This window comes from Poecilia mexicana, unplaced genomic scaffold (assembly GCF_051168715.1).
Source record: "Poecilia mexicana isolate PSO_F unplaced genomic scaffold, ASM5116871v1 scaffold_19, whole genome shotgun sequence".
Classification (NCBI taxonomy): domain Eukaryota; kingdom Metazoa; phylum Chordata; class Actinopteri; order Cyprinodontiformes; family Poeciliidae; genus Poecilia; species Poecilia mexicana.
The window spans coordinates 20,929,737-20,955,219 of NW_028263388.1; the positions used below are offsets into that span (position 1 = coordinate 20,929,737).

Here is a 25,483-nt window from a genome sequence, read left to right on the forward strand (position 1 = left end):
GACTGAGAGGAAAACTTTGTGATTTCAATTAGTGTGCAGGAAGGGGAGATTCGAGAGGCTGTTCAATTACCTGGACTATAAGTGCCAGAGGACACAGAGGAGGGCGTGCGGCATTAAATATGTAGGAGTGAAAATTAGGATGCTGGGAGGAACGGAGGGGGTTTGGAGCTGCTCTCTTCTCCATTTCAAGCTGCCAGCTTTCTCTGTGCTGTGGCAGCCTCTCTCTTAAGTGGCCAACTTGTTTTGACATTCCCCTCGCTACAATCTGACATTTTTCTCTCTGCTCCCTGTCTTCCTTCACAATCGCTTTCCTCGCGGGTCGCTCTCCTCACTCTGTTTCCGGATCGGGGCTCATTTCTGCTCAAATCCGCTCTCTAATGGGCAAAAAGGTGGAGCGGCGTGCTCTACCGCTGGCCTGCTTGTAGGAAATCTCTGCTTAACGCAGCGGATCTGGGTGAGACGGACGTGTGGCTAAGCTGAAAACATTTTTAACTCATGACAGCAGCCAAAAACAGAAGGTATATTTTAGATCGTTAGCTCACTGACAAATGTCAGAAGTCTAAACCAAACCCCGATGCAGGACTTTAACAGCGCTGCTTGTCAGAAATTACACGTGTGCATGATCTCAGCTGGCAGAACGAACAGCCTTCTGTAACTAAAGTTTCCTAATTCTGTGTTTTTATGACGAGAGCGGTCAAACATGTCATCTAAAAATCCTCCACAGTCATTAGAGCGGAGACCGATTCATTACGGAGAGCCACAGGATGGAGTGCAGACTGTTCCCAGCTGTTCATTAGGACTAGATGTGGTTTGTTTATGCAGCGTTTTGTCTTACAGGTTAAAACATAAACACATTACATCAGAAAGCTTCAGTGATAAATCAGCTGATGATGTAACTTATGGCTTAAATTCAAAAATACTTTATCTCAAAGAAAAATTACGAGTCAGCTGGACGATAAACTGTCCCAGAAATTATGGCGATAAACGATAAAAATCTTGTTTGAGATGGTTTTCAAGCACTGTATTATTGATCTCAAAGATCAACTATCCATTTATTTGGATATTTAAAATATCCAGAATAAATGAACAAAGCAATACTATCAACAAATAAAATTAATTATGAAATCACTGTGAACAAAATTGTCCTTCAAAAGAAATGGCTGTTGAGAGCAAAGCAGCAGATTGAAAACTTTTAACATCCAGTTTTTGGTAGAAAAAGAGAGAAAAAGGGGAAAAACGATGTGATTAATGTATTTATTGCTTATTGCTAAAAGCCAACTCATATCCAAAAATCTTCAGAAATGTCGCTGTGGATGGTGATGGTATCGGCAGGAAGAATCTCCTGTAGCAGTCAGTGTTGCAACAAATCTGAAGCAGCCTCTGACTGAAAACTGTCATGACAAGCTAACAGCTCAATATCCAGTCGGTAGAGTCAATGTTTCACAGCAACGTGTCCTGGATGACACCAGAGCTCTGCTTATCCACCTCATTTGCTTTTGCCGTTCCTCTTTAAGTCTCTCTGGCCGTATGGTTAGAAAACTGGTTCAAGAGATGCTGGAGTAGGCGATGTGGGTTTGATTTGGGGGTTGTTGTTTGGGTAATACTGAGCGTTTCAGATGCTAATCGGCTGCTTCACCTTGTAAAAACAATACCTTGTTGCCATGGTTACACATCATAAATGTCCAAAAGCATGAAATAATGCTGAATAATTAAATGATGCAAAAAAAAAAAAAAAAAAACTAACAAAAAGAACCAACAGAGCTGCTCCAACAAGCTGCCATCTGGGTTTTTGAGAATCTGGCTATAAACATTAAGTTGAGTTTTGACGTTTGTCTAGAAATATATGAATATATTTTTAGTCTAAATGAGTTAAGGTGAGAATTTACTTCAACGGTATAAAAAAAACAGTAATTTAAAATCCGCTGCAGCTAAAACAGAAAATCTGAACTACAAAGGTTTAAACTGAGATGATTAAATCGTAAAGAAAAACATAATAATCAAAAGTAAATTTGCTTTTAACCAGGTAAGACATGTACAAATATAGTTTATTACACAAACTAATGCAGTAAAACATCTAAAACATGGCATCACGTTTTAAAATAAAGTCTTTTACTTTTATTTCTGGATAACCTCTGGCTGAACCTTGAATTATGTGACCACTGCTGACGCTCCCGTCGCGTCGTTAAATGCTGGAAATGTGTCGGAGTTACGCAGGAAGGTGCGACGATCCGGGCCGAGTCAGGATGGAGTTCCCAGAAAATACTCACCGCTGTAGGAGGAAGAAGAGTCGGATCTGGGCTGAACAACGACGATCTGGTGGGACTTCTGTCAGGAAAACATGGAAATAAATAAAATATTCTGAGGTAGAAATTTAACAATAAATAAACACATTATTATTGTTTTTTTATTTATTTCTAACTTGTTTTTAAAACAATCAGTCGGACAGAGGAAACATAACCAAGAACAAAATAATGATCTAATTTACTATTATTGTTTTAAAGAAGTCGACACTTTTTTAATCCTACTTCTTATCTAAATTTAATTAAATATATTACTGACTAACTCAATAATTACCAACAATCTGTAATTAAAAACATGTTATAATATTCATGTACTTATTCAATATAATCTGCTAAAGAGGCAACAAATAAATTATATTATATAAACAAAATGGTTACAAGCTAACTCTCCTAACAAGACAATAATAATAATTAATAATGATAATTGTAAATAATAACCAGACATACTGAATGAGAATAATTACCAACTCCTTGCCAATGTGCAACGTTATCGTTAATCTTAATTTTTTATATATTTAAAAAACTTTTTCAGGACAATAAAGGCTGTTTCTATTTTATTCTATTCTAAAAATGTTTAAAAATCAGATTAAATTTTACTTCAGTTAAATACAGTGAAAAATCCAAAGTCAGATGAAACATTAAGATGTTAAAAAAATATTTTAATTTTTTTTTTAAACAGCTGGATGACTAAAGCAAATATATGGAACATGTTAAATTTAGTTCAAGTTTGTTTTAAAAAGAAACAGAAAATATAAATTATAAATGTATAGAGAAACAACTAATAAATTCAATTTGCACCAGTAAAATTTAAATTAAAGCACATTGCTACATTAGTATTAGTAAAAATTAATATATATAATTGCAGATGTAAGAAATAATTTTAAACAAACAGGCATTGCAGTTTACTGTTCTTAAAAACAAAACAAAAAAAGGAGTAACTTTTCTTTTTATTTATTCAACTATCAGTTTTGATTACTGAATGTATTTTTAGGCCTCAGGTGTATTAGTTAAATTCAAATTTATTAAATTAATGAGATGAATTAATGCATGTTTAGAAGCAAACGTGCAAATCAGTTTACATTTTCATAATTAAAAAAAAAATCTGATTCAGAAAGCAGGAAATTAAGATATAAATTATGTAAGATACAGATAAAGAACCAGATATAATATTAAAAACTGTTTTATCAGGTGGGAGAGGGAGACTCTTACCTGTTCGCCGTCAAGGACAAGTGGGTCTTTAACTACAGCAGCGCCACACAGCTCCACCATCCACTCCAGCTCATCTTAGAAAACACACAAACAACAACATTTCCTCTAAAATCAAGCTGTGCTTCTGCATTTAATTCTGCTTTCATCTCTTCAACCCTGTGGGAACAAAAAAAACGTAAGACTTTAAGTCAACACCTGCACAAGTTGGCTTAGAAAAATGTCAATATCACAGAAAACAGCAGCATGGATCTGCTGATTTCTATAGTTCAGGGTTAAACGTTGCATGAAATCCAGTTTGGCTGAATAAAGCAGATTCTGCCCTCGTGTTTTTGTTGTGTTTAAGAAAGTCTTTAAGCTACTCATGCAAGCTGGCAGATGTCACCCCATTAGCAGAGCTTCATCGATCCAGAAAGCAGCGGGAGGACGCGGCTGGAGCATTTTAACAGCGCAGCAGGAAGGAAACAGAAATAATAAAAATAACAAACATGACATGGGGCTCAAGTCCCTCTGAGGTTCAACCCTGACACGTCAAGAAGATTACGTTTATATGAAAGACCAACACAAAGTTAATTCCTGTGAAGCAGAGGGAAAGCAGGGACAAAGAGTTTCTATATATTTACTAAATAAATCTGATTGAAAAATCCAGTCCACATCCAGCTGTTCTGTAAAACCCTGAGAGGTTTTAGAAAACATTTACAAGATGAAGAGCAAGAAGAAACGTTGCTGAAAGGAAGTCATAAGAAGTCCAGTTTGCAGTTCACCACCAGCCCTGAAGGGGGCGCCGTGTTGACAGAGATGGCTTGGTGGGGATAAAAATGGACGTTTCTGATCTGCATGCAGAAACATTGATGTGGAGGAAGAACCACGATTTAAATCAGCAGGGAGAAGATGGATGGATGAATGGATGGATGAGTGAATGAGTGAATGAATGAATGGGTGGGTGGATGGAAAGGTGAATGAATGAATGAGTGAATGGATGGATGGGTGAGTGAGTGAGTGAGTGAGTGAGTGAGTGAGTGAGTGAGTGAGTGAGTGAGTGAGTGAGTGAGTGAGTGAGTGAGTGAGTGAGTGAGTGAGTGAGTGAGTGAATGGGTGGGTGGATGGATGAGAGAGTGAGTGAATGAATGAATGGGTGGGTGGATGGAAAGGTGAATGAATGAATGGGTGGATGGATAAGTGAATGGATGAGTGAGTGAGTGAGTGAGTGAGTGAGTGAGTGAGTGAGTGAGTGAGTGAGTGAGTGAATGAATGGGTGGGTAGATGGATGGATGGGTGAATGGATGGATGGATGAGTGAATGGGTGGGTGGATGGATGAGTGAATGAATGAGTGAATGGATGGATGGATGAGTGAATGAATGATGAGTGAGTGAGTGAGTGAGTGAGTGAGTGAGTGAGTGAGTGAGTGAGTGAGTGAGTGAATGAATGAATGGGTGGGTGGATGGATGAGTGAGTGAGTGAATGAATGGATGGATGAGTGAATGAATGGATGAGTGAATGGGTGAGAGAATGGATGGATGGATGAGTGAATGAATGGATGGATGAGTGAATGGATGAATGAATGTATGAATGAAAAAGGCTAATAGTTACATGAATAGATGGATGGATGAATGAATGGATGGGTGGATGAATGAATGGATGGGTGGATGGATAAGATCAGTGGATGAATGAATGAATGAATGAATGAATGAATGAATGAATGAATGAAAAAGGCAAATGGATGCATGAATGAATGGATGAATGTATGATTGAAAAAGGCTAATGGATGCATGAATGTATGAATGAATGTATGAATGAATGGATGGATGAATGGATGGGTGGGTGGATGGATAAGATCAGTGGATGAATGAATGTATGGATGAATGGATAAACAGTAAAACATAAATGAATGGATGTACTGAAAAACAGAGGGGTGAAAGGTCAAACCTTTCCTTGTTATGCTACTCATTGACATTTCTTCATAAGTTCAGTGCATGTCATCAATCAAACGTTTATTTAAAAAATGATTTTCATTCATAAAACAATAAACATTTAGACATGAAACCAGAAACTGAACCACCAGCTGGACTTCAGCCGTCCTAAGCCTCTGGGTTTACCTGTCGACATGTCGGTAAACGGCCCCTGGAAGCAGATCCTGTATCCCTTCATGAGCAGCTGCAGAGAAAAACAAAACGGAAATAAATACAAAAATGTCTGTAAAACCTGCAGCTGTTCTCACAGTCGGGGACGTGAGTAACTTTAACCTTCAGACATCGTTCAGCGGCGGCGTGACAGAGCCGCCCGCACCTCCATTAGATCACAGAGTGCGTTCCTGAACTCCTCACCTGTGTGAAGGGTTACAGCTAAAACACTTCTGAGCTTATCCTGCAAATTAAAGCCGAAACTCTTCGCTCAAGGTTTAAAATGAAGCCTCTGCACCTTGTTCACTTTTTGCTCCCACGGTAAAGCTGTAAATTTAGGGATGAGTCAAAGTGCCGCCTTCACAGAGGTAATATCACGCTGAAAGCGCCCAGAGAGGAAAAAACCACTAACCTGAGACCAGGAGCGCTGCGTTTTATTGCACTCTGGGTCCACAGGGGTTGCTGGGAAATGGGAAGGAAAGCGCATTTCCTTGAAGCAGCTTAAATCACATTAACGCCTCATTCACGTTGGAAGCGTTTGAAAGATAAAATGCAGAAGGAGAAAGTGTCACACCTGTCTGCGTGTTGGTATTGATCGTTACCTGGAGGTGTTTGGTGACACAGAAAATTGTTTCTGCTACTGATCTTTAATTTAGACAACAGCTTATGTCCTCCAAGAGGAGTTAAAGGTTCCTTCTATGTTTATGAGGCGACAAACGTTTTCATATTAAACCTGCAGTATGTAGCTTAATGATCTAATATTTTTAATTTTCATATTTGGTGAAACTGTCTATGTTGTGACAGTTTGGTATGAAATATTCCTAATCAGTAAAAAATGTTTTAGCTTGTTTGCCTTCTTTCAGTGTGAGCTAGAAACAACCAATCAGAGCCAGGAGGCAGGCCTTAGCGCTGTCAGTCACACTGTGTGTGGTTCCCTGTTATGAATGCTAAGGCTAGTTAGCACAGCCACCAATGACAGCAAATAAACCGTAACAGTTTTCCTGTTACAGTTAGTTGTTTTTCCACCATTAGCACATTTAGCAGCACGTTCATGAGTTTGATTGACAGCGCTATGACCTGTCTACTGGCTCTGATTGGTTGGTTTTGGTTGGGAGTGGTTTATTATTGCAATAGTAGCTCACAGAGGAGATTGAGGAGCATGATTTTTTTTCACAGATTATCCGTTTCATACCAAACTATTACGACACGGGGACGGTTTTATCACATATGTAAAAAAAAATTAAAATAAAATAATTATTTTAAAATAAATATATTTTTTGTTGTAGAAGTTAAGCCCTGCAGTTTTAATGCATTTTAATGGGATGTTTGGGGCTCTATGAAATCTGTTTTATTATTTTCCAAATTCTCTTAAATTTTTTCGCCAAATTACATTTATTGTATTGTTTATCATTTATTGTGATAAATTTCCCATGATAAAAGTTATGATTATTGTTGTCACAATAAATTCCAATTAATGATGTTTAAAAACCTCCAAAACTGTCTGTATTGTCAGGTTTGATAGTTTTACTATTTTCTTCAGCATGTGCTCAATAAAAACATCAATAAATTTGATGCTAAACCACAGATATCTGCATTGATCGGTCGATCATTAATCACAATGGTTTGGCATAATATCGTGATAAACTTTAAGTCCATATCGCCCAGTCCAATAACATCTAGGTGAAACACCTTGCAGCTTGTTGCTGCAAGGTGACAAAATGCTAACAGTGTCATTGTTGTGAAAACGTTAGAAAACCTCTCCATCTGCATTCTGGCTGCAGACTCCCCGTCTCACCGGTCCGGGTGACAAATGGTGAAAATAAAAAGCATAATGCGTCAGTCACCGTCAAAGCGCTGCCGTTTGATTTGAGCCAATTATAATAAGCCTGAAATTACAAGCTAATTGAATTAGGGGGAGTATTTCTAAGGGAGGAAAACGGCCAACGTGACATCCTAGCCATTTCTAACTCTCCCCCTCAGCGCCGACTTTACACAGAGAGGAAAAAACACAATTAGCTTTTCACAACAGGGTGTGAGCAAAGCGGCTGGTGCAACAGGATGAAACAAGTGCAGCTTGTGATCGGGACATTTGATCGTTCTTTGTGGTCAAAAGACGAGGACCTGAACTCTTCAGCCTCTAATGACTGTTTTTATTTGAGGTGATAATATGAAGAGTGGCTGCAGCCTGCTTACCTTGAGAGGGCGGGGCATTGAACAGAGGGGGAAAATAATGCCAGACAAGAAATGGAGGGTAATGAGAGTTGATATTTCTCCTCTATGTTTTTGCCTGACAGCGCTGCTGCCATTCGCGGCATCTTAATATTAGAGCTTTTGGAGTCCAGTAATCCAAGATGGATACAGCCGGTCGGAGATTTGAGAGGGAATTATGAGTGCACCAGCTCTCTTATTAGCAAAATGACAAAAATCCTCAGACAGAGGAGCTAATAGTAGCTTGTCTCTCTCAACCACTCTGCCCTTCTATCAGTGTTTTGCCTCGCATCTGTAATATTTTCTGAGCTAAATACAATTTACAACATGCCCTTAACGCTAAAACATGTAATTATGCATCACAGAATGACAAGTAGCAGATTGTAGGAGCGACAAAGCAGAAGGTCACAGAAACGCCACTGAGGGGGAGGTTTTGATATTACATTTTAAAAGTCACTTTTGTAATAAAATGCTTTAATGCAGAGGAAGGTCGACTGTTTGGTTTAATGTAGAAGGACTGTGAGTGACGAGGCTGAACAGATAATTCTGCAAAAAAAAAAAAAAAAAAGAGAATCCTAAATAGTGAAAAAAGATCAATACAAGCAGCATTGGCAGCCGTCGCAGCTCAGCCACCTGTCCACTAGGTGGCGCGTATGACGAATCTCCCAAATCGCCGTCAGTCCGGTAACGAGTAAAAGGTTGAGAACCAGCAGGACTTCTGTTAAAAGGGGGCGGGGCTAAAGTCATGTGACCATTTGAATGATCGGCTGAAATGTGTGGCATTTAGAGCCAAACGTGGCAACGGCATGACCTTTGCCCTCGCCACGGCCTCCACCGAAAACTCTTTAAAGCAAGTGAGACCAACTTGTTATCTGACACAAGATCATCTTGATTAGGTCAAAGGCGTCAGAGATGCAGCTTTCCAAGAAAAAAAAAGTCACTTCGTGTTTTGAGGGGGTGGGGCTTAGATGACATCAGCATACGACCACAAAGGATCGTCAGGCGTCCAACCTGCATCACTCATGCCAAGTTTGGTGCAACTCGGTGCTTGAATGTGAAAGTTTTAGCTTGGCCAGGCCCCCTAAGCACACTCAAAAACTCACAATTTTGATAACTTTTAATCTCCCATTCCCTAACTGCATAATAACCACAAATGAAGCCGATATGTCGAAATCCCTAGGAGGAGTTTGTTAAAGTTTGCGGTGTGTAAACATGAAAAATGGCCAAAATTTACCTTTTGACACAAAATGGCTGCCTCTCTGCATATTTAGGGCATGCCTCCAAGAGGCTTTTTTTTCTTGATTTGGGGGTATTTACCTACGTACCAAATTTCAGATCTCTACAGTATACAGCTTGTCCTAACTCACCTTAGGGGGCGCTGTAGAGCAGTTTGGCCACACCCACTTTCATTTCCATTAAAATCGCTTAATTTCACACAGTTTAGGCAGTTTGTCGAGTTTAGGGCCCCAAATTCTAAGAACTCAGGTGAAAACAATAATAGAAAGAAAATAAACAAAGTATGCTAAAATTACTCACATTACTGTCCCCTGCGGTGCGGGCTCTTAACGGCCCCTGGTGGTTCGGTCCGTTCACCACATCGCCTCTCACTTCAAACGAACGCTGAAGAAAAGAAAAATAACTTGTGAACACAAACCTCCAAGTCTAAAATAACTTTAAAAATCCTTATAAATTGGTCTAATAAATAACAAAATCCTTTATTCTGTCAAGCACAAAACAAAAGTAAATGAATTATTCTGTCGTTTCCCCGTGGTCAGCCATGCGTATAGACTCTCTGCCCATTCTTCATTTTGGCAGAATTAGTTTTTTAACGTAGTGTTTGTTTCCCCAAACAGCATTTGATGCATGAAAATAGTTTCAAATTGATGGTGATTCTGAACAAGGCCTGGCAAAGAGATTACACAGAACAAGTTGCTGTGATCTCTAAAATTAATGGACGCTAAATAATTTATGGGCTACCGCTGCAGAGCGCATGCAGAGATTCATCATGGCGCTCTAATTCAACTCAGACATCTGTATGGCTGCCCGTCACTGAGCACCGCGCCGGGAAGCTCACCTCTTCCAACAGTTTCTTTTCCTTGAAGCATTCAGAAATCCCTGCAGGAAATATGCAAAAAAAAAAGCAAAAAAACATGCAGTTACTCTCCAAGGTGTCAAACTTGAGGTCTGAGGGCCAAATCGGGCCCGTGGTAGCTTTCCATGTGGCCCTGTAGACTCTAGATCAGTGTTTAACTGAATAAACATAAACATATATAATAATGACCTTTACATATAATTTTCCAAGTCTTGACCGGTCCGTGGTAATAAAAAAGTTGGGGACCACTGCTCTAGATAGCTTAGTTTTATTTCATTGTGACCTTTTGTCTGAGTTAGTTTTAATTAATCTAGAGCGTTTGCTAATTTCTTAGTTATATAGCAGTACTCATTTTTCACTCATTGTATTGTGATTATGTTGGGTGGAAAACCAGATTTAAGCTTTTGGAACTGCGATTGAGGGCCGCCTAGAGTCATTCCAAGGACTAAAAATGGCCCCCGTGCCACACTTTGAACACCCCTGCGTTACAGTATTTATCCTAAACTCGTATTTGCTGCAGCTGTACAATAAGAGGTAAATCTCACTTACACTGGAAGCTGACGACCCATTTCCGACCCGCGATGCCAAGGAAGTATTTCAGTGTCCGTTCGCAGACCAGCTGATCATCTGTCAGAGAAAAATACAAACAATAAATTATGTTTAAAAGATGTTAGAAACAGTACATATATAATGTGTGGCTGTTTTAAATCTGTTTTAACTGAGGAGTATCTGTGTTATTCATTTAGGGCTTTTATACAAATAATTTTGGTAAGTAGGTGACAGCATCCAGATTTAGTTTCTTAAAGTGACGGTGCTCTAATTCAGAGAAAAACAATCAGCATCTAATCAACCTTTCTCTCGCCCAGAAGCTCATTTAATGCAGAACATTTTCCATTTGTTTTCCTTAAAATGTTTCTGTGGAAGCAAACCAGCTAGACGTTATTATCACACGCGCTGGTTTCTTCTTGTAATGACAATAATTTTCTTCTATATGTAAACATTCCAGCTCGTTTGTTGTCAAACTGAGCCAATACAGAAAAATGATAAATATAGAAGTTTGACTTGTTCTCCACCGACTGATAAGACAAAAAATGTTATATTATATGTGTTAATCTAAAAACAAATCATTATTTCCATATTGTATCCAGTGCTATATTAAAAAATTAATCCAAGCTGTTATAAAAAAGTTAATTAATCCTAAAAAAAAAAGCAACCTGTGAGCAGAACTGTTGCATCCAACAAAGTATTTTTCCAGGAATGTATTTAAATAAAACATCTTTTGCTTTTGCCAAATCAAATATCTGGTGACAAAACATTAATCTAAGATTGTTTGTGTGATGGTTCGTATTCCAAGCAAGTGCTAAGAGCATGTGGATGATGACGCCATAAAAAAATACACATGTTGAATTATTTAAAGCTCCTCTGTTACAGTGGGAGTCCTGCAGCTACTTCCAAACATTTAGCTATAATCATAAACAAACCTAAAACTCCCTCGTTTTGTGATAGCTGCCATTAAAAAAGGCTTAGTGCTTTGGAGAGGGAAAACCTTGAAATTAAAAATAATCCATCAAAGAGGGCAATTAGCAACAAGCAAATGAAGGCAGCAGTGTGTGTGGGCCAAAGAGAAAGCTTTTTCTTAAGAGTCTTTTGGAAAAAAACGTGGCAATAAAAGAACAAAGAGAGAAATTAACTATTCACAATTAAAATGTCTGAATGGGAATATAAAAAAGTAAAAGCGCCAAAGAAAGCCATGGATTTCTTTACTGTGTATTTAAGGAACGTTGAAAACTTTACAGAAATGAATTAATTATTTCAGAGATATAATGTGCGTACCTGTGCGCATTATGACATGCGTCACCTCTGGTGTCACCCGGGAAACGACGAGACCGCCGACTCTCTTGGCAAACTTTTTCACCATTACCTATAATCAACAACATATCGCATCAGTTTGATCAGTTCAGCACCACATCCTACATAAAACAAAACACCTGAAAGAGCAAACAACCTGCTCGTTTGGGCCCAATCCGGACGACACCAGAACAAGTTTAGCTGTAGATTTTTCTTTCGGAGGGCTGTTGTTTTCTTTGTCTTCTTGGCAATCTGGAGGTGAATCACAAGTTTTTGCCTTTTTGGCTGCAGAAAGTGAATTAGGGGCCTTTGTGTCTTTTACAGTTGATTCAGCATGAGTCGAATCTTGAACAGCTGTGAAAAGAGAAGAAAAGAAAAGAAAAAAGAAAAGTAGGGAGAAGAAAAGAGATAATCACTATGCTTAAGGCTGAAATGATTAATGGTGATTAATCAATTATTGAATTAACCGTTTAGTGACAATTAAACATTAGTCAATGATTAATCAATTACTAACTTAGTGTTTGATTAATCGTTAATTGGAGTATGTAGACAATAAAGGATGTATTTTGCATTTAAAACAAAAAAAATTGTCTGCAAATATGTTTTACCCAGAACTTTGGAAGAGTTTTAGTTTCACCTGGTTCAAATTCTGTAAAAGAAAATCTCTTATTCAGCACCTTTTGCTATGGAGTTATTAATAAAAAAATAAATAATAATAATAATAACCACCAGATCAACTAATATAGTCCTACACTATATTAAAGTTAAATCAAGAAGCTGCAGCCGATTCTTTTGCTACAAATGACCAAGTGTTCATAAAATCATAAAAAAAAGCATTTAAAAAAATGCTTTTACTGTATTTTAGTCCATTTATTTATTTAAAAATGAGTTATTTGCTTATTTGCATCATTTCCTTCCATTTCTAATATTGTATAAAAAGTCTTAAGTGGATAAATAAAAACTCTGCAGATTTTCTTTTATCTGATTAATTGATTACTAAAATAATTGTTAATTTGTTGTCCTAGATATAATTTTGAAAATATGTCTTTAAAAACACATAAATGCATCTTTGTTCACTCTAGCAAACCCAACTGCAACGATCAGTTAGTTCAGCTGAACCAGTTCATTCCTAACATTTAAAGAAATAGAGAAAAGCCAAAGAGCAGACACAAACAAATCCTAGCAAATAGAGGTGAATCTAAGGTAATTGAAAAACTCCTCTACACATATTAAACTCTACAAAGTTACACAAACAGCCTTACCGGGTCCTGGAAAGCCACCACGCTCTGCCACCTTATCATCAGATGCTTTGGTTTCTGCATCTAAAATACCCTTCCTGTAAAAGAGAAAAAACTCGTTTATTTAAAACAATAAATAACAATCCCACAGAAACATGCAGCTTACATCAGCAGCATGAAAACCTCTGCTGTCAGTTCGAAACCTTGTCTTTATACATTTGTAGAGCCTCAGCTAAAAAAATAACAACTTGGGGAAAGTTTTTTTCCTCCCCTGGATGCTGGACCGTCATGTTCACAGACTGATGACGCAGCAGTGGGGGGTTAAAATGAATGCAGTGAAAACAAAACTGAAAATTCAGAATAAAATGTAAAGGGCAGCCAGCAGAGTTTATAAAATCAAATGTGACAATTTATCCGCCGTAACATAAAGACAAATGAACAGAGTAAAACTGCATATCTTATTACAAAATTCAACATCCAAGTCAGATTCTTGGTATTATTTGGTCTCAAAACGGTTGAAAAAACCAATAATGGATTACAGATTATATTCTGAAAAGTTGGCTTTTTTTTTTTAATTAAAAAAAGAATTTGATTCATAAAGTTTGGCCAAAAATTTCACTGTAATTTATTATGCGCCAAAATTAAAACTATTAAGACTATGCTGGCATTAGAATTGGAGAGGCTAGTGGCTAGCATTCCTAGGATAATCACTCCTAGGTAAGCTGCATTGACAGGTGTTCCTTTTACATAATTTACTGTTATTCAATATTACAAATGCATAATATTATTGTAAAGTTGGTAAACACCTTACCAAAGCTAACTGAATTAACCAGTTAGCTCTTTTCCCTTCTCTTTTTTACCAGTAGATGGCGCAGTGTCACAGTAACACATAAGCTCAATATTTATGAAAATTTATTCATTTAATAATTAAAATTCTTCTTGTAATTGTAATGATTTCTGCTCATTTTCTTGCTGCGTTTCTTTTTTCATGAAATGTCATTTATTATACAATTTTTGCCTTTTCTACTTAGTTTTTCATGTTAAATTGCAAATTTTTGAATCTGTTATTTTAAATAGATTAACAAAAAAATCATGCAGTGCCTTTTTTTAAACTTAAAATCTTTTTTCCACCTACCAAATGAAAAGCCATATAATTAGGATTAGAATTACGTTAATTTGTAATATTACATAAAGATATAAAACATTAAAACTGTAAACTATCTCGACTATCCGCTGCGTTTTCGCTTTTTGTTCTCTTTACACTTGAAATATTTTCTCAATTCCTTAAATTTTAACAAAAGATTACTGTAAAAAGTTGTGATGTTGTAAAAAGAATAAATCACTTTGAATGAAAACTTCAGTGAATAACATGCAGAAACAGCCAACAGAAACCAGACTAAGTAGAAAATTGTAACTCTTACTGCAGTACAATTTTTAACTTGATTAGCAATTTCCCTAAAATCAGAAGTGAATTACAATTGCAATGTTGAATCAGACCTTAACAAAGACTTAACACAGAATATAATAACGCCTCCTCTTAGAAATCAGATGAAGACTAGCTATTCTCTGATTAAAATTGGTGGAAAAAAAGACAATTGGCAGCAACCCTACATTTAAATTAACTGAATAAAAATAAAACTTCTTCCAGTTTCCTCACAGCGCTCCTCCAATATGACTTCATTTTCGAAGCCTCATAATAAAGCCAAAGCCTTCCATTTTTCCAAACTCCCTCTTGCCTGCATTTAGACGCTTCAAGGCGAGAAGCTGGAGGAACGCACTCAGGCGGTGGAGATAAATTACTGTGGCAACACAACTTTCCGTCTAAGTGCTTCAGATGACATAAGAGGCTGTCAGTAATGACTTTTTTTTTATTCTCAGAGTATAAGCACATTCAGGGTTCATTAGGGAGATAATCAGTCTGTCCTTTCAAGATACATCACCCTGTGAGAACAAGGAAACGCACTAACTTCTTCATCGAGATGCGGCATCAAGACCAATTACAAGCCACATGCCTCAGTTATTGTTCTGCTCATTATTACCACACTGTAACGCGACAACATCTGACATCTGTTAACAATAATATAACGATCCAAGGAGAGAAATGAGACAGTACTGAACTAATTTACTTACATTTGACAACAGCTTGAAGTTGATTATTGCCTCCAATAAGGCAGGAGTCTGTTTAGCAGGTCAATCAACCAAACTAAAAAATGGCTGTCTCTTATTATTGCTCACACAAATGATGATAATTATTCTTCTTGTGGACATTTTGAAATAAATTTGCTCAGTAATGATGGAAAAATGCAAGGATTACAGGGAAATATGGAGGCTTGAGGTGTTACTCATATCTGCACTGCAAAAAAACAATATCTTACCAAGTATATTGATCTAGTTTCTAGTGCAAAAAGACAAAACTTAAAAGTAATGTTTTAGCAAGATATAGAGGCTTGTTTTAAGTGAATAATTCCTTAATATTGATGGCAAAAGTACTAGTTCGTTTGGCAGATCATTTAACATATAACAAGACATTTTCCCACGTTATAAGTAAATTCATCTGCCAGTAGAACTAGTATTTTTTCATCATATAAGGAATCAATAAGGAATTATTTACTTAAAATAAGCTCCTATATATTGCTGAAAAGTTACTTTTAAAGTTAGTTTGTCTCATTTCAAGTGTAATAAGATAGAAACTAGACCAAAAATACAGTTTTCAGCAAATATCCTTATATTTTCTGAGTTTATTGGGTTTAAACAAATCTCATCATTAATTTACAAACACGTTTTCTTACACGGCTAAACGGGGAGCAGAAAGAAGGAAAAAAATCGTACGCAATAGTTCCCGATTATTGAGTCAGCCTGCGGCGTTACCTAGCAACCACAGCCCAGCCCAGCCTGTTGCCTAGCAACTCAAATGGAACTCCAGTACATTAGGCCGCTTAGTTCAGTGTTTTTCAACCACTGTTCCGCGGCACACTAGTGTGCCGTGAGTGATCATCAGGTGTGCCGTGGAAATTATTCAATTTCACCTATGGTACCGTATTTTCCGGACTATAAGCTGCTACTTTTTTCCTAAACTTTGAACCATGCGGATTGTAGCCCGGTGAGGCTTTTCTGTGTATTTTTCTTCAACCACCAGGGGGCGCTCTAGCAGGAAGTGAATCATTAGAAGTCAAAATTGTAAATCAAAGAAGAACGCGTTAATTTTCATTTATTAAAAGCACATGCTAGCAGCAGGCACGACGGAGAAATGTTTTCAAACTCATATGATGCAGCTTTTAAGTTGGGGCTGTCGATCTGCCACTACAGGAGGGAAATAAAGCCGCTGCACTTAAGCTTGGTGTGAACGAAACCATGGTTAGTAGTGGCTAGCGGCGTAGTCATGTAATTTTCCTACCACTAGATGGCAGTAGGTACAGAGCATTTTACATTAAAACAAGAGAATTAGTGATGCATGAATGTTACAGGTAGCGGTGACAGCATCGTATCTAGCAAGACTGATAACAGTGATGGAAAAGACAGTGAAGCTCAGCAGTAGTTAGAAAGAACATGGGTCCATTTCCCACAACATATCTGGGTGAAGTGAGCGTCTCAAGCCTGGCTACTATAAAAACTGAAACCAGAGAGAGACTGAGAGCTGTTGAGGTTGGTGGTGTGCCTCGAGATTTTTTCAATTAAAACAGTGCACCTTGGCTCAAAAAAGGTTGAAAAACACTGACTTAGTTTACTCACTCTAAGCTCCATTTTGTTGTTATAATAATCAATAGATTAATAGATAACTAAATTTTGCTTTAGTTCATGTTTGGTTTTAATATTTGAAGAATTTCCTTCTTTTTATTTGTCACCAGCTCCAAATATAAACAGAAAATCTGCTGCTTTGTTTTAACAGCAGAACTTTATTTTCTAGCAATAAAAAATCTCACCTGTCTGAACTCTGGACTTGATCCTGGCCATCCAGTTCTGGGCCTAGAAAGACATTTGACACAATAAAATTCAATAAAGTCCCAAAGCTTCCCCCACAAAACTTGCTATCCTTGGTGGTTGGGTGGCAGGGCAGCCATTCATCCAACGGCCCGTCATGATTTTGAGTTAAAAAATGTTTAAAGTTGACAGGAAATTTGAAATATCACTTGATACTTAAGTGTTACTCAAAGATTGAAAGATTGATACCTGAACACCAACTATAAAATCTTAAAAAATGCAAACATTTTAACAAGACTTAAATAAATTTGTTTTTGATTAATTAGTTTATGTGTTATTATCAGAAAAAATGTAAGTTTGTGACATTTCCCCACATTTCCAGCTCACCCCTGTCTTCACAGCCCTGATTGGTTCCTGCAGCAGGACTGCCTTCTTTCTCCTGAAGCACCTCTGACACGAGAGCCATCAGCTTCTCCAGCCTCACCAGCTCCTTCTGCATTTCTATCTTTTGCTACAGGAAGAGCAGAAAAAAAGAAAAGCTTTTTCTCTAAATTGCATTTTATTGTATTTCAGGAGGGACTGAGGGTGGAAAACAGCTGCAATGCAACACTTCCTACAAAATGAGGCAATTCAAACTGCCTTCAATTCACAGAACTGCAAATATTACCTTCAGAGTTTAATACTACGACAGAATACCGCTGCTATTCTTTTTATTATTTGGGCTTAAGGTGCAAATTTATTGATTATGTAGGCAGACGAAATGAGAAATCTAATGTAAAACTCTGAGTTTTCTTCTCTGAGAAACTGAGCAATCTCTGAGTTGAATGAGATGAAAGTCTGAGCAGTAGAAGATGGATGAGGTAAGAAAACAAAACAGAAAAAAAAAATCATCCTCTCGGCAACATTTCCTCCAATGTAAATGAAATGTAATTTAGAAAACCTGCTGAGGGGGGATTTTTTCACTGAGCAAGGCAGTCTGTCAGCCAGGAACCGACATGAAAATGTAATTGCTGCCCCCTATGGGCCGTGAGGCGAAGGTGCATCTCAACAAACGCCGAACAAGCAAAAAAAGATCCTGACGTTTGAGTTAATGGAACAAAAAATCAAAAACTCGATTTCTTTATCTTTCTTATTTTGACTGATGAGAAAGAGGCAGAAAAAAATAAACTGCGTTCACCTGAGTAACAAGAACTTCGCTTGAGAATTGTGACGATTCAAAGGAAACGCCGACGCAGTTTTCAGGGGCGTCACCTGCAGAAAGGAAATAGTCAAGCTTTTATAGACAATTCTTAGTCATGTTTTACAAAGTTATGACACTGATTTGAGCCAACTCAGATTTCTCTAATATAAGAACAATAATTATCAATATTTTAGGTGAAAAATAAAACAATTTTTCCATAAAAAAATCTGTGGGTCTCATTGCGGAAAGTCTAAAGATGGAGTCTATAAATAACAGCAAATAAAAATAATTAAAGCGCCTCATTAAAAAGACAGATTATGAATCTTATTTGATTTTTTTCACCATACCGCACCAGATTTTTCTCTACTAGAAGTTCAAATAAATAACAGTTGTGTCATATTTGTTACCTGAGAAAAGCCTTAATTTAACATAAAGTGCTATGTTGTTAAACTTCGTATTGTAAAAATGTATAATATGTTGACTTACAGTTGCCATCAAAATCAAAATTAGACAGTTATAAAATTACGAAATTAAAGTTGTATTACAAAGAATAGAGTTGAAATAATATGATGATCAAATTGTATTACTACAAGAATAAAATCAGTACTATGAGAACAGTGTATGATGATGATGTATGATAAGCCTGGCAGGCCACCAGGCTTATCATACTGGATGAATGTCTGTCCTAGCATCCAACCGCCGGGCTTAGCAAGTTTTCTGGGGGAAACCTTGGAAGAATAAAGTTTAAGTAACAGGACAATAAAATCATAATATTGCAAAAATAAAGTTTAAATAATAGAATAATAAAGTCAGAATTTTATGACTTTCTCTTATAATGACTATTCTCATAAAATTATGACTTCATTCTTGTACGAATTTATTCTCGCACTTATTAGTAGGACCCTAGCGCTGTCGTAGTTCAGAGTGGTTTGATTCAGTTTCACCTCCAGTTTTGATACTTATATTTGACGGAAAGCAAACAAACAATAAATAAAATTGTTGACTTTATTTATTGCCGTCAATAAATAAAGTCAACTACTATGGATCTACTCACATTCCTCAGGTGTGCCGAACAAGTCGACGGATGCCTGGCTGGAGTCGAGCTGATCTGGGGTCAGACTTCCAGCTGGACGACCCAGCGGTTCCTCATCGACTCCCTCCAATCTGATGGCTTCGCTGATTTCTCCCTGATGTTTAATCTCAGCTTGAGGACAATCTGATGTTCCCAAGATCTGAGCCAAAGTCGGTAACTCCTCTTTAGATGAGCTGCTGGACTCGGATGAATACTCCAGCCTCTGAGTCTTCCTCTTCTTCTTCTTCTTGTTGGTCTGGATGGAGGATTGAGTGCTGACTTCTCCGCTGCCGTTGGCTTCCTTGACCTCTTGGGCTGGGGTTAAAGAAGATTCTCCAACAAAAATTGTCTCGATTTTGTTCTTTGAAGGACATTTTGAAATGCCGCCTGGGATCTCCGTCAGGTTGTAGTCGCTCTGGGAAGCCGTTGCTGCTTCCTGCTCAACACCTGTGAAGCGGAGGCCAGAGTCCACAACCTGAGGGACGACAGAGAGAGGACTGTCTCTGTCACGCTTTGCCACTTTGTTTGGACTGAGACCGCTGCTGACGCTGCTCCTGGATGGACAGTTCCCAGTAGGGTTGGAGGCGTCCAGTAGAGCTTGATCTGGTTTTCTAATCTTACTGGGCGAGTTGGAAGGGGAAATCACGTCACTACAAGTCGATTTTAAAGCCTGGTTTATATTTTCTGATATTTCAGAGCTTGAACAGTTATGTTGGCTCCCTTCAGTGTTTTCTATATCCAAACCGCGACTTCTCTTTGCGTTGGGGTCCCCAAGAAGGAAAGATTTCCGTTTGGCAGCTTTGAAGCTTTGGAGAAGTTGCTCTGTGTCCAGCTCGCTGTCGTTCTTGCCATCCTCGTACTCTTCAACGTTAGCAAATGTTTCCTGCTGAGAGCCAGGTGGGTGATTATTCTCCTGCTTCTCACCTTCAAGCGTCGGACCGACAATGGATGGATCGGTTGGACTTGTGGAGTTCGGGACCACAGAGACGATACAGTCAGGTTTAGCTAGCGTTAGCGCTTCGGGTATCTCTGCTTCAGCTTGCGTTGAAGACATTCCTCCCCTCTTTCCTACACTTTCTATCACGCTGATATCCTCCTCAGAAACACATCCGTTTCTTTTAGCTTCCTTCGAAAGGTTTCCACTTTTAGATGGAGTTGCATCCATTGTTTTATCAGATTGCTTTTTAGCGACTTTGTCTGTTTTAGTTGCAGTAGCTTTAGAGGTTGTTTTCTTGTGACTTCCCTGAACCTCGTCAACAAAAAGCTGAAGCCTTCTGCTTCTTCTGGCGCTCTTCATGACTGGAGTTGTCTGTTCCTCACTGCTGGGATAAGTCTCTATTTGAACTTCGACTTCTTTAACTCTTTCACTGGGTTTAGGACTTGCTTCCCTATCCTGAACTTCGACCAACACAAGAGGTTTTGCCACCTTAGTTGGTTTCTTTCTGCTTAACTTAGAATTTTTTTCTTTCCGACAATCGCTTTTCTCGTTGGTACCTTTTGATTTCAGCTGATTTTCGTCTTGTAAATCGCCATCAGTCTGTTGCAGACTTTTGCGAGTCCTTCTCGTTGGTGGTGTAGTTTCCGGTTGTACGATATCAGCAACAGAAACCTTGTGTTCCCCCTGATATTTGTCGCTTTCTTTCTGGTTCAACTCCTCCACAGTTTCATCAAGCTTTTCCTCGACTGCCATCTGTTCCGGTTCTTTAAAAAAGTCACTGCCGGTGTCATTTTCTACTATTTGTCGCTCTTCACAAAGACGGGCGTTGTTGTTCTTCAGCTTTGAAGATCTATTACAAGTTTCTATTTCTTTAGCTATTAGTGGTTCGGTAACTTTGCTTCCTCTTCGCTTGTAGATGACGCCAAAAACCTGCTCTTCAAGGGCTTTGCCGCGACGTTCTCTCTTAGGATTCGATTCGACGTTTTGCGGCTCAACGACCAGCGTTGATGTAGACGAACTGCTATCCGATTCGTCTTCACTGTGGAGGGGTTTCTCTAGTTCCAGCTCTTCTTCGGCTGGAACTTTGAGGAGCCACTCTGCGACTTTCTCCAAACTTTTCTTCTTTTTCTGCTCAAGAATCTTGTTGTGCTCCAAATCCTTTTTCTGTTTCTTTCTAGAGGACTTTTGGACATCCTGTTGACCAGGTTCCTCTTGAGTTGAATCTAAACAGTCAGAGGACTTCTCCGGTTTCCGCTTCCGCCTTTTGTTTTTAGACGCATCCGTTGCGTTTTTCCCAACATTTGCCGTTTCTGACTCTAAGTTATCTGACATTTTCTTGTCAGATGTTGGTGGGACGTCACCCAGGCCACTATCCAGACCTTCGTTTTCTGCTGTTATAGATGCAGAATCTTCGAGTCCCATGAGCTGAGCAAACCCATTCTGAGCTATAAAAGGCAAGGCAGACACTTACTCAGTATTGAGTATTCAATCTACAACAGAAATTAATTCCTAGACAAGTGACAAACTAAGGTTTTAAGTAGGAATGAACCGATGTGAAAGTTTGGGCCAATATCAATACCAAATTTTGCTGAACGATAAATTGCCCCAGAAGTTATATTATCGTTTTGAGACCATAATGAACATTTAACACAAGACATTTTAGATATCCAAAATAAACAAAATAACAGAAACAACAAATAAAATGTGTTATGAAGTCTCTGTAAACACAATTATAATAAAAAAGGGGCCAATTAAGGTCAAAACATCAAACTGAAGAAAGAGAAAAGTAATAAACCATATAAATAGAAATTACTGGATTTATTTTAATTCATCAAGCCATTAATTGACTTGTTTTGCTTATTGCAACAGGCCTAGAGATAACACAATTATAATATCTACCGTGATTAATAGGTGATCAGTATCAGTAGAAAGTACGTTTGATAGAAATGTTATAATTTCACAGGACTCCAGAACCCCACTGCATTATGGGGGATGTAGGCAGAGAAAGGCGAAGGTTTGTGGAATTTAGCAAATAGAAAAAAAAATCTAATTCTGACCTAAAACAAAAGAAGTTTAGTCTGATTTAACTTCAGACAGAGATAAAAAAAAGGTTTATTTATCTATTTATTATGTAAACTTCTCATCCCAACTGAGGAAAATACCCTGATATTTATTATAGGCGTTATAAAATATATCTCAAAACTAATGTGGCAGATTTGATGCAGTTAAGTTGAATAAATGCATGAGAAGTTTTACCTGCTACAGTTGAGGAGCTGGACTGTGGAGAATCATTTTGGTGTTCAGTTCCCTTATTGTCCTGTTCAAATCCAGATGCATCTCCAAATGATAAATCACAAGCATGTTTACTTGTTTCTGTATTTCTGATACCAAAAGGAGAAAAAAACAGATGTTAGCTGAACATCTCAATAGAAACCTTATTGTTTAATTTCTGTTGATCCTACTTGGTGTTCTTTCTTTGCTGTGGCAGTCCAGTGAAGTCTGAAAATACAAAGAAATTACACTGTAATGTAAATTCATTCAAATAAATCTTATTATTTCCAGTTAATTAGTTTGTGATCTCACAGTTTGTGCAGGTGTCGTGTTCATATGCTTGTATCATCTCCTGAAGTCCTGCAACAAGTCTCTGGAACCCAGGGCTCTCCTGCAGGCTCCTAATGAATAACATGGCAGGTTATAATAACAACAGACTTTTAGTGACTGTGGTGAATTTTTCAGTTTTTCAGCTTATTGACCTCTTTGTTATCTTGAATTTACACACTGGGCAGTTGGCTCTGTTCTGTTTGGAGTTGTCCAAAAGCTTCGTAATACAAAATCTGCCAAAGAAGAAAGTTTAAGACCATAAATAAACAAAATTATGAGTCTTTAAACAAATAAAAGCATGTTAAAGGTTTCCTACTTGCAAAACTGGTGATCACATTTAGTAGAAACCGGTGCAGACATTAAATCCAGGCTGAAGGCAAAAAATGACACAAACTAAATGACATCTGGAGGAACTTTTTTAATCATAAATATAATTATTGCTGCTCTGAGAAATACTCACCAAATGGGACATTGAAGAGTTTCCCAGAGGACTGAGATTCCCTTTCTGACATCTGTGGCCTTTGGGGTCGCCATGGTGATTTTAAAAGGCTGCAAATAACAAAAAAAATCCCGCTACCATTAAGGCAAGACGGTAAACTGTAACAAATACGGCTGTTCGCAGGTGAAAAAAAGATTTTTCAGCTTTGAAAATATTAAATAAATGATTGGCTATCATCTCCTTTATATTGAAGAAAGTATTTTACAAATTACTTCTATAAACTGCTGCACAGTTATCATCTAGTTTTATGCAGATAATACAGGTAAATTCTTCAAACTGATAACAGCTCATAATCTTTTCTTTAGTATTATGACAATCCCACACTGTGCCTTTGAAAAACACCTAGCGGGCAGTAAAGTTATGCAACTTTTGTGAACTTTGTTCAATGTGGATGTCTATTGTTCCCAGCAGATATGTAAAGTGATGAGTTAGGCTAGTGTATGTATTAAAAATCTTAACTACAGCTAATTACGTTTAGCACAGAGTCTTAATGGAGGTGCTATGCAGAATTTAAACATTAGCATTAACTAAAACTAAAAGTACACTTTGTTTCCAGAAAATTATCGAGAATCCTGAGCATCCTCTCCATGAAACTGCTTTACAAAAACAGAATGTCTTCAGTCAGAGGTTTGTTTGGATCCACTGTAACACAAACTGCTACAGGAGATTAATTTCCCCTTTCAGGTTATTTAAGTATTTCTGGATTTAATTGAAATATTGAACCTATAACTTTAAGAAGATGGTTTAATGAATGACTGAATGCAATATTTAGACAATGAAGCAAGTAATAAAGCTGAATATATATATATATATATATATATATATATATATATATATATATATATATATATATATATATATATATATAAATTTTATTTCTATATACTTACCCAGACTTGGACAATACTTTAAGCAAATTCAATACTTAAAAAAATAGAATTACGTCCTATTTTGTTACATAATCTATATTTTTAATTGCATATAATTATTGATGGAAAGGAAGAATACCGTAGTTGTGTTTGCGTGGAGTTGTTTTATTATTTAAAAAACGGAGAAGGTTAGTATCTATCTATTGCTATAACCGGTGCTCTTGTTTGATAGCTTAGTTAATAGTGAAACAGCTTTTGTGCCTTTTGTTTACAAGAAAATGCTAATTTGTAAACTGACTTGTAACTAAATCTTAAAGAAAAACACAGCTGTCAGTTGCTAAAATAAACATCTTAGCATAGCAAGGAGCTAACAGGTGAGGTAACAGTTACTCATATTAAAGGTAACCATGAAACTAGCTACTCGCTAACATTAATGTTTTTAACGGGATTTAGTTACACAACTAGCAATTTTATAACACATCGACATTAAAACGCAAAATTGTCAAAGGAAACGCATAGGCGTCGCGGGAAATTAACGAAAGAAGCAGATCTCGTTTTTCTGTATAATAAAGTATAATGTTTATAGGTAAAATTACCTTGTTTTCTTACAGTTTGTAGACATAAACATTAAACTTATCCGCTTCAGTTTTCCCGCAACTCATCTTCTTCTACTGCTTCTGGCCGGCGTTATACTGCAGCAACACAGCGCCCCCTGATGGTAAAACAACGCACAAACAGAAGGAAAAAAAAACACTACTTAGATAAAATTTGCAGAATTATGATTAAGTACCAAAGGTCAGGAGTAATTATTGTTGAAATAAAAAAAAACTACTAATAAAATAAACAAAAATAAATACAGGGTTCTGTTACTTTTGTAATGACATAAACATGACAAAAAACCTCAAATGTAATTGTAAAATTTAAGCAGATTATTTTGTCTTAAACACAAAGACTTAATTTAAAGGTCCTAATTCTGATTCTTCTTTCAGAAATTAAGTGAATGATAACTGTGCCTAAATTGTAGGAGCAAAGTTGGAAAGTTTTTTGTAAGTTCTTTTTTAAGATCAGATATTAAATTATACTGATACATACAAACACACCTGTAATTTCTGGTTTAGTCAGACTTCTATTTTTAACACTAGTTTCATTCCTTAATGTTATTTTCTACCAGCTGACTCGAGTGAACCATTTCAAGGTTAAAAAGAATAAATATATATTTTATCATGTTATTTATTTTTTGTTTTTGTCTTAAAAAATAGCAGAATTTGCAGATGGTTGTATATTTTTGTCTGACCTTTTCTATTTTTAAAGGTTGAGTACAAATTTTGACTACTCTACTCACTTCTGTCAACAAGACAATTCAATTAAAAAGAAAATAAATATTTAATGGATTT

At 37.2% G+C, this 25,483-nt stretch overlaps 1 protein-coding gene across 1 annotated transcript in view; it reads right to left on the reverse strand.

The window, feature by feature from the left end:
• The window catches only part of LOC106907616 (BRCA1 DNA repair associated), a 32,129-nt gene extending 7,018 nt beyond the window's left edge, over window positions 1-25,111 (reverse strand). The window contains exons 1-20 of the mRNA XM_014973420.2: window positions 24,686-25,111; window positions 23,182-23,270; window positions 23,038-23,091; window positions 22,874-22,954; window positions 22,704-22,792; window positions 22,583-22,619; window positions 22,377-22,501; window positions 19,166-21,565; window positions 18,109-18,182; window positions 17,319-17,442; window positions 16,934-16,976; window positions 13,038-13,111; window positions 11,933-12,129; window positions 11,761-11,848; window positions 10,477-10,554; window positions 9,910-9,950; window positions 9,372-9,455; window positions 5,604-5,661; window positions 3,510-3,583; window positions 2,268-2,325 (exon numbers count right to left, since the gene is read on the reverse strand). Of these exons, the coding sequence (XP_014828906.2) occupies window positions 2,268-2,325; window positions 3,510-3,583; window positions 5,604-5,661; window positions 9,372-9,455; window positions 9,910-9,950; window positions 10,477-10,554; window positions 11,761-11,848; window positions 11,933-12,129; window positions 13,038-13,111; window positions 16,934-16,976; window positions 17,319-17,442; window positions 18,109-18,182; window positions 19,166-21,565; window positions 22,377-22,501; window positions 22,583-22,619; window positions 22,704-22,792; window positions 22,874-22,954; window positions 23,038-23,091; window positions 23,182-23,255 (3,853 nt within the window). The 5' untranslated portion in view covers window positions 23,256-23,270; window positions 24,686-25,111. The remainder of the gene's footprint in view (window positions 1-2,267; window positions 2,326-3,509; window positions 3,584-5,603; window positions 5,662-9,371; window positions 9,456-9,909; window positions 9,951-10,476; window positions 10,555-11,760; window positions 11,849-11,932; window positions 12,130-13,037; window positions 13,112-16,933; window positions 16,977-17,318; window positions 17,443-18,108; window positions 18,183-19,165; window positions 21,566-22,376; window positions 22,502-22,582; window positions 22,620-22,703; window positions 22,793-22,873; window positions 22,955-23,037; window positions 23,092-23,181; window positions 23,271-24,685) is intronic.
• Between the last annotated feature and the right edge of the window lie 372 nt (window positions 25,112-25,483).